At 47.9% G+C, this 9472-nt stretch overlaps 1 protein-coding gene across 1 annotated transcript in view; it reads left to right on the top strand.

The window, feature by feature from the left end:
- Window positions 1-21: 21 nt before the first annotated feature.
- LOC144155105 (clotting factor C-like) overlaps window positions 22-9472 on the top strand; it is a 52913-nt gene continuing 43462 nt past the window's right edge. Inside the window, exon 1 of the mRNA XM_077686357.1 lies at window positions 22-180. Coding sequence (XP_077542483.1) covers window positions 162-180 — 19 coding nt within the window. The 5' untranslated portion in view covers window positions 22-161. The remainder of the gene's footprint in view (window positions 181-9472) is intronic.

Below are 9472 nucleotides of genomic sequence, written 5' to 3'. Positions count from 1 at the left end.
AAGAGCCAGTGAGAGCGAATCATTTCTTCGCGTCTCTTTCGCTCGCCCATTTCGAAGAGGTATTCCCTCCTAAGCTCAGGATAAATCACTTTGTGTGCGCCGCTTGCCTCGATGCACGCTGTGCGCATCCGGGCGACCGGCGTTTCTGTTCATCATTCAACATGGTTCCGACCGTAGTGTGTAAGTACTCCTACGAGTTCAAATTATCCCTTCAACTGGGGGGAGCGGGGGAAGCTGCGAAAGTAACCGACATTCGAAAACATCTTCGTTAAACAAGTGCGCGGTAGTCTGTATCCATGGGGCAAAAGCTTGAAATTTTTGTCTTCGTGCTCATCAAATCGTCTGCAGTCAATGTGAGAATAACTATGATAAAGCATAGAAACCGATTCAGAGTTTAAGTTGTTAACTATATATATATATATATATATATATATATATATATATATATATATATATATATATATATATATATATCTTTGTGTGTGTGTAGGGATGAGAGTGAGAGAATGACAACCTTCGGTGTGTAGCGTTTTATTGGCGTACGTGGGGTCTTGTGAAGGTATTTTCAATAAAAAGCCCTCATACTCTGATATCAGACTGCTTATATTGCTCCTGCAAATCTTCCCAGCAATGCATTTGTGTATAGTAGTGAACCCGACTCTGAGGGTCTCTGTGTATAGAGTTATGGATAAGGTATACATTGGCTTTCATAGAGGTGTTCAATACAAGGCCCATTAGCATTCAAAATTTTACATAATATATCTTATATAGCTCCAGAAAAATGTCTTCCCAGCAATGCATTTGTGTAGACAGGTGAAGTCGAGTTTAAAGAGGCGTGGTATATAGCGCTACATGGGATACACAAAGTCTTTTGAAGGTATTAAAAAAAAAAAACACCCGACACTCTAAGAACATTCCGTAGTTAACTTTCCCGCAATGTACTCCAGTGACCAATCCATGTCGCCAAGAGAGAAAATTAGGCGAATTACAGCAACGTGCGTATCAGTTGACGCAAAAATGTGAACCACGGCGCTTTGGCAGTGCACAATGCAGAAAGTCCTGCTCGCACTGCGTGATTCCCAAGCGCAGACCAAACTTTTGAGTCAAATCCTTCAAAATCCTTCGATGTCGTCATCCTTCAAAATTTCATTGTTGGCTGTATGAATTGGTCATATAAAATACTGTTGTGAAGCTGAACCATAGAATTGTCTTGAAGTGTATGGTCTTCCTGCTTTCGTTCATTCATGTTTATTGCGTGCCAAAAACACCACTAGCCATTTGCATTGGTACAGTCGTGACAACAAAAATTACGAGTGCTTTCAACAATTCTCCAAAATACCCCCCTACCCCCCCTCCCCTCCAGGACATGGCATAACTGTGGACAAAATTTAATTATAAGATAAACGTTCATGTACAACGGAAACGCGGGTCATTGCATTATAAAGATATTGTGACGTGGTGCATCACGATAAAAAGCAGTGGTTGGCATATAAAATCAACTTCCGGCAACATGGCATTGCCCAAAACTTGTGAATGATCTGAAGGCGATCCGCTACGTAACGTATTAGGCGCAAATAAAGCACAGTGGCGTGTAAAGCGTTGAGGGGCATGTAAATCAAATTCGTGCAATAATCCAGGGGCATCAAGATAACCATTTACGAAATAATATAAAAACGGGACGTCCAGGCAACACCAGCTACTTTCTAGACTAGTGGGATCAAATCAGAGTTGTATTCATAATATAATTTTTGTCTGAAATGGCTTCAGTCTTAAACTAACGTTTCTGAAACGATTCAGTTAGGTGGAGACAAGTTTTTGGCAACTGGTTCCATGCAACAGAGCCAGACTAAAGGCATGATCTTATCAATGAACAGAATAAATGAATGATGATATCAGGGAGTTCAAAACTTTAACTAAGGCGTGTAGTTACACCTAGTTGTTTAAAACCGGCGTTGCGAATTGACATAATGTGTGGTTTGAAATTGCTGTGACAATCAATGAGTACACCGAAATCTGTGATGACGTCCACACGGGAAATAGCTTCGTCACCCAAAACTTGTACGAAAACTGAATGGACGCCTTCTGTCTTGACAGCGCAATCAACTGCTTATATGAATTTCAACCCAAACAGTTTTTGTACACCACAGCGTGACGCTGAAAATATTTGAATGAAGATTTTTACAGTCCAAATGTGATTTAATTCTTGAAAACAACTTGACGTCGTCTGCGAACAAGATCACTTTTCTGAAATTTACACAATAAACAAAATAACTAGCAAGAACAAAACAACAAAAAACAGTAGCGGACCCAATACCGACCCCTGTGGCACTGTCGAGGTCGTATTAAGGGGTTGGGACAATGCATCATGAATACCCACATAATTTTCGCGCAGTGATAGATAACTGATCACCCATTTACGGAGCTCAGGACATGTTCCATAAAGTTCCAACTTTCGTTGAAGTAATTCATGGTGGACTCTGTCGAATGCTTTTGATAGGCCGAAATAACTACAATCTACCTGATCTCTATAAGAGACCATAGGGGATGCATGATTCAAGAACGAGCAGATGTTTCTTTTCTTTTTCCACAGAACGCCATCTGACAAAGCCATGTTGTTGAGTTCTTAAAATTTTGATAGATGAGCTACAGGCGCACAATTGTTTCGAAAACCTTTGCGAAGACACAAAGCAAAGAAACTCGGCGGTAGTTGGACGGGTTGGAAGCATCACCTATTATAAAAATGGGAACAACTATGCCTTCTTTCTAAAACTTTGGAAAGATACCCGTATTAAGAGCAACATTATAAACATAAGCCACTGCAGGTGCGATGAACGAGCAACATCGCCTTATAATAAAGCAGCCATTAACCGTTTCTGTCTGAGCTTTTGTATCGCAGCTGTGGCGTCAGAGATGGTGACGGGGAAGAGGGAGCACGTCTCAGTGTTCGCGTTTTGATCCACTTCCGTAGTTAGATCAGAGTCCTCAGATGCGCTGAGCGGCAAGTGACAACCTCTGAAAAAAGAAGGGAACGTGTGTGGGATCGGCTTATACGACGGCTCGTAATGTGGCGAAAAAACACATTGTGTCTCCCAAAGAGGGAAAGAATATTTTCGAGCTTCGTGTTACGTATTTACAGTAACATCGGCACCACTGCGGAAGCTATCTATCACCGCAATTTTGTTTATTGAGCATTTAACGTGCATCGTGCTTCGCTGCGCACACGGGGCGCCAACGAGATAAGATCAGTTCGGCTTCTGTTACTCTATGTGGCTGTACGCCAGAGCCGTATCTGCCGCCACGTGCCCTTCCAGTGCCTGACCTCGAGCAAGCTGCCCGTTACGCAAATCAACTACCAGGTTTTCACGCTGGTGTATAACGAAACGGGAGTATATGGTTCTAGCCACTGTAGCTAATAAATTCTGGTTCGTGCATGCAATAGTTCCCCGTGATCTAAGCCCGCCATGTGGGCCAATACAGCTGTGTCAATGCGCAGCATCCTTCGGCGAGTGAGTCTTGGGAGGTTCAGATTAGAACTCTGTGTGTGCTTTTCGTGCTGCAGTGGTCTTTCCTAGTTTTTGATTGATTGATTGTTAGTGTCGTATCCATTTTGTAGCGGCGCGGTGGCGTGTGTTCAGTGCGAAAAACTACTAGCACCATCATATGTGTCTTTTGTAATAGCGAGCCTGAACGGAAAGTATGTATGGGTAAGTTCACTATATTTTTGGGCAAAACTTCTTCCAACTACTACCACTGGTGGTACGGATCATACATGTCAACACTGTTTAGCGTACAGGCAACCTTGGGCAGATTTAAAGGGACACTTAAGTATAAAAACATGTTGGCCTATATCAGTAGATTAGAGCGTTTTGAATACAAATTTACCGCTAGCCGCAGCAGCCGTTGCTTATTAACCCAGATAAGGCCAAAAGCGTTAAAACGGGTGTCCCTTACGCTTTACCACAATAATTTTTTTACACCACAAATATAGAATGCATGCCGTAATGGGATTGGTGTAGCTGACCTAATGTTCTTCTGAAAGAAACACTTAGGCAACAGGTATGCGTAAATGTGAAATAAATGTACGCGGGAAGTAGTGCTCGTCATATGATTTTTAAAAGACACGAACCTCAACAAGCTAACATCATAGAATAGGATTGCCTCAGCCCAGGTAGCAGGCTTTGTTTCAGTTTAGATTCCAATAAATGCTTCGATTTGCGTACATGCGCAGTCAGAAGATGCATGCGAATGAACGCAAGAGCCCACCGTACCAACTGACCACCAGCGCATATAGATGAAACAGCGAGTGACAAAAGTTTATATTATTAGAGCAGTTGACATGAAACGGGACGGCCGTCAACTTCTTTGATCAGCTGTGCGTATATTTTCTACCCCTGCCCCCAGGTTCCGACCACGGGAATCGCTTTTTTCTTTCCAATTGGTTGCCCATGTTACTGTTCCCCGCCTCTACACCGTACCCCTCGGGCCTTTGGGGTAACCCAGTAATTAGGTTGCCGGTCTCAGGTCCTGAAGGTTCCGGGTTCAATTCCAGGGATCTCCCTAATCACATTTTTTCTTGAGGCGCGCACTCCCAACACCTTCTCATGAGTTTCTTGCCTCCTCCCCACTTCCCCTTGTACCAGAAGCTCCAGCGGCAACGCTGGATTGAGCGCCGCCCCTCGCGCGGTAGCCTGAGCGACATGTCGTGACAAGCTGCACGGCCAGCGCTGCCGCACGTGTTCACGAGGACACGGGGTCTCGCTCAGGTCTTACAAAATAGAATCTGCTTTGCCTTGCCGATTAATGGTCGAACTGTACGAGGCTCCCTTCTTTCGCCCCGACATAGCGCCCTACACCCTCAAAGTTCGATATTTTTTGGTGAGACGGCCGGATATTGTAGGCATAAACAGCACCGTTGTTAAAAAACTGAATCTTGCGCTGCCGCGAGCGGGGCCTACCGTCACAGAATTTAAAAAAAAAGAGAGCCCAACTGCACAGGTGGTACACCAGCGAGGTGACTCCGCACGCACCACCGCGGCCCCTGCCCGCCGTTATCGCTTGGGCTGGGTTTCACGCAGTAGCTCGCTGAGCGCGCTCTGCTGCGAGAGACCCTGTTGTAGCGTGAGCTACACTAGCTGAGGTAGAGCAGTTTCGCGTGGCTCCTGCACAGCCGTGCTGGGAAAGCGCGGCACGTGGCGGCCCAGTCCACTTGATGATCATGCGAGGGGTGGCCGGGTGTGCAACCGACAGCTCGTGCGTCGCAGCAACACCGGCGTGCGCCTGTGGAACCAGCTTAGCTCTGGGGCGATTGGTGACGCTGCGCCGGAGACGCTTGATAAATATACATGTGTCACATAATACGTTTACCATGTGTGTGTCATTGAAGCAGCAGTAAGCATGATAATCAAGCTAATCCTAGACAACCAGGAAAGCTAACAATAACCAGCTGAACCTTAAAGGAGCCCTGTAGCACTTCCCATCGACTACTAGGAATGTATTTCGGGGTAAAGTCTATTGTCCCAGCAATCTTCTCCCGCAAGAATTATGAAAATCCGTTCACTATCACCGAAACTACGCGCGATGAGAAATTGCACATAATCGTTCCCTCTCAACTCGACCGCGGACAACGCGACGAAAGCTACGCGCTCTCTCCCGGAGAGGGGGGCGGCTCGCAGCGTTCTCTTCCGCGGCCTTCGATATATCACAGGCCGGGAAGTTTTCTCCTTTTCTCCGCAACGTGGAGGAGTCTATTTCCGGTCTGGTGCCCCAAAAAAGCAGGTATGGCTGCCTGCTCGCAAGCGCACGCTGGGGCAGGTTATTGAAGCAATAAACGTTTCTTGTCGAGTCGTCTGGTTGAAATGGAAGTATTGAGCTCATCACTCAAACTCCGCGCGCACTCAAAACACAAAATAAACGGCAAAACTGTGCGTACAGGTTCAGGCATAGAAGAGGTTCCTACACAGCGCCGACGGCGGCGGATCGTCACAGGAAATGCGAGAAATAAGCCGTGAAGTTGACCAGTGATAGCCAATGGACAGCCATGGCCTCAATGACGTCGTTTAGGCCATACCAGGGGTGCATAATGAGGAGAACTGAAGAGAGCGCGGTTGGTTTTTCCGCGTCTTTCACAGCGATTTGCGCGCTCACCACTTCACGTGTACGTGTAATATTTGGCTCAGGTATTCATGGCAGTGTAAGCTAAACGTCGAGCAGGTTTATTTGCACTGTTCAAAGAGTGTTGCAGGGTCCCTTTAACTCACGCTACGTATATCCTGGCATAGCCGAGCTAAGCCACTCCTAAATTTTTCGCTCCGTCCATCTGAAGTAGCATGACCCGCCGTTGGTGGGGCTAGTCTGTTCAGTATTCTCTCTCTCTCTCTCTCTCTCTCTCTCTCTCTCTCTCTCTCTCTCTCTCTCTCTCTCTCTCTCTCTCTCATTTAAGCTTATGAGGTTCGATTAAGTTTTTGAACTCACTGCGCTGCAGTAGAAGCTCAGATCACTCAAGCTTGGCGTTTGGACGCCAAAATGAAGGTATGTGGGAGCATTTTTTTCAACCACATTCGAACACCGCCGGACCGGACCGGCAATAAAGAGCTCCTTAGGATCAGCCCACGGCCGCTCGATGGACCTAGTTTCCATCGAGCGGCCGTGATCAGCCGATCAATGCACCACTACTGCCACACAACTTATTGCAGTAAGCCAATTGCATTGCAAAGTATGTGTGGGCGAGACCTTTATGCTCTCGGTTTCAGAAAAGCAACATGCTTTTTTACGCTTTCTAGACTAGTTTTGGGCTAAAATAAATCGTAAATTTACCCTCGCTCCTATCCAGTCGATCTGCTTACGTCTCTCCTCCTCCTCCAGAAATTGCGCAGGTGTCAAGGCATTCAGCGATGGCTGTTTCGCATACTACTCAGGGTTCCCCTACGGGAAAATGGTGTAATTTTATTAGATGCGACGGGGCTATGTCCCTCCCTTGTCGTTGTTGCGCCGTCCACACCCCCACTGCGCATGCTCTGCTTGCTGAACGCCCGGTTGTGTTTTACCATTTAATGGCTCCTGGAGCGATAGTGTTACCGGTGTCTTCCTGGGCCGGCCCGAGTTGAGCCGAGCATGCGCAGTGGGGGTGTGGACGGCGCCACAACAAGGGAGGGACATAGCCCCGACCATGAGATGCTGGAGCGATAGTGTTGCCGGTGTCTTCCTGGGCCGGCACGAGACGAGCACACTTCCCCTTAAAGGGCTCCTGAAGCGGCAGTGTTGCCGGTGCCTTCCTGGGCCGGCGGATGAATCGACGACGGACGACGGAGCCGAGAGCAAGAGATGCTTTGCATCTAAAACTCATCCCGGCAATCCCTGTTGTCTCCTCGTCGCATATCACTGCCGTTTGTGACGCCAGTGCTGATGCTGATCGTCAGCAAGTTGCCAAAAAAAATGGCTCCAACCCACGCTGTGAAGGTGGTTGGAAAAAAAAGCTTTAAAGGACACCCACAACAATTGCCCATGGGGCGTCACTTGGATTCACACACGTATCTCTACAAAGAGTGAAACAAGAGATTCTGCCAGCCGTTACCTAAAATCCTCGTCACGAACGCAGCAGCGTACAGCCACGGCATGGCTAGGAGGAGGATGTGAACATTTATTAACTGATATATTACAGAGGGGTAGCTTGGAGAGAGAGCGGCGGATGCCGCCGCTGTAGCCCGGCCGTGAGTCGGCGCAAAGAAAACGGCGAGGAGCGTCTTTCGAAGGGTGAGACTAGAGCCACTAGACGAGCTTATTTAGTGGCTCTAGGTGAGACAGCGGAACCTAGCCATCCTGATGTGCTAGCTCTGTGCTGCAGCAGGAAATAGAACACAACCGCGCAAGCTGAGGAGCGCAATGCCTTCCACTGAGCATTCGCGGCGGGTTTTGTTTTTGATGGAACACGTCTATAATACTTTGGAGTGAATATAAAAGAGGATCCCCCAAATCTACGCACGTGGTTCACCTCGCCTTGTAAGAATACCTGCACAGGATTAATCTAATTGTAAGTGCGCAAATTTTAAGAGCGCCACCCACCCCACCACCCGCTTCTGGAATACAAACGAAAACAGAAAGCACATGCATACATGCAACGCACACACTGGATATCATCTGGGGTTGCCTCCTGGACTCGGTACCTAAGTATTCACACATAGGTGGCGCCGCTTCGTGACAAGGGAAGCAGTAAGGAAAGCCGAAAGGAAAGAAACTGCTTGAACAGCCACAATGTAGCAAAAGAATAGTGCTGAGGGAGACAATTAAGGACGGACAGAGCGGGTGTCCTCCGACATTGCGCCGCATGTGTGACCCCCTCTTGTAGTCCTTGTCTTCCTCAACACTCTTCTTTTGCTGCAATGTCATGCCAACAAGCCCATATATACTGGCGCTCTCTTCAACCGCGAATTTTGCGACAGTGCCGTCCCGCTGCGGTGACGTGCGGTAACCCGCTGCCGCTTTTTTCCCTCGGGCACATGTTGGGAGGACTCGGCTCGGTGCCCCCTTCCAAGTGGCGCCGGGGGAATTTGTCCCCCCTTGCCCCCCCCCCCTAGTTACGCCACTGCCTCTGACCCCAATATTGTTTATGCTTTACATTCCAGGGTTACAAAATAAATAGGATCATAGTTCGCCACAGTTTAGCTTGGGGGGAAGTATATCTAAAATTCTGGGCATGTCGGGACTGCGAATTAATGAATAAAACCTTTATTGACAAGGCACCCGCCTGGTGGAGGGGATCCCGGTATCCCCTGGCTGCGGCTGGCTGAGCGGGCCTTTTTCACCAGGTCAAGCTGGGACGTAGGGTCCTTGCTGGTCAACCACGCCGTCCGCCGTTGTATGGAGGGGTTGGGGATGGGTTGCAGGTCCGGTGCTTGCTGGAACTCCCACACCTGATGGTATATATATATAGGGTACCGAGCGCTGTGCAGTAGTTGCAGGTGGATTGGTAGTCTGTTGGATGAAGAGGGGTGCGGTGTGGATATGTGTTAGTTTGTAGTCGTCTGAACGTTGTTGCTTCATCCCTTTTGAGTTGTGAGTTGCGATGGGGAAAATTCGGGGTTTGTGTCGGTAGTCCGCAAAGATGTCTGTGTAGCGCAAGAGAGGTTGCGGGTTAGGCGGAAGAGGTGGTGACTGCACCGGTAGAGAAACGACCCGAAGTATATAAGGGCGGGCAGCGGCGCGGGCCGGGTCTGCGAAAAAGAAACAACTTATTCAGCGCTTTCTGTTGCAATGTGATCGCATACACCAAAAGCCACACGAGGGAAATAAATATCCGCCTTCTTGAAGCTCCAGGGTTCAAGGTACCCTTGCCTGTACCCTTGTCTAGCACGTGCCCTTGACTAACCCTGTGAGATCAGCCTCGCTGGCTATTTACCGTAACATAGCGGAACGCCTACTCACCGTTTTCTTTGAAGTTGCTCCTGTGTTGCTGGCCAATAAACAAAGGCTGACAAGT

The sequence above is a fragment of the Haemaphysalis longicornis genome, unplaced genomic scaffold (genome assembly GCF_048455015.1).
Source record: "Haemaphysalis longicornis isolate Haplotype H1 unplaced genomic scaffold, Haemaphysalis longicornis Haplotype H1 scaffold_1, whole genome shotgun sequence".
Lineage (NCBI taxonomy): Eukaryota > Metazoa > Arthropoda > Arachnida > Ixodida > Ixodidae > Haemaphysalis > Haemaphysalis longicornis.
This window is presented reverse-complemented; position numbering and strand designations above follow the sequence as displayed.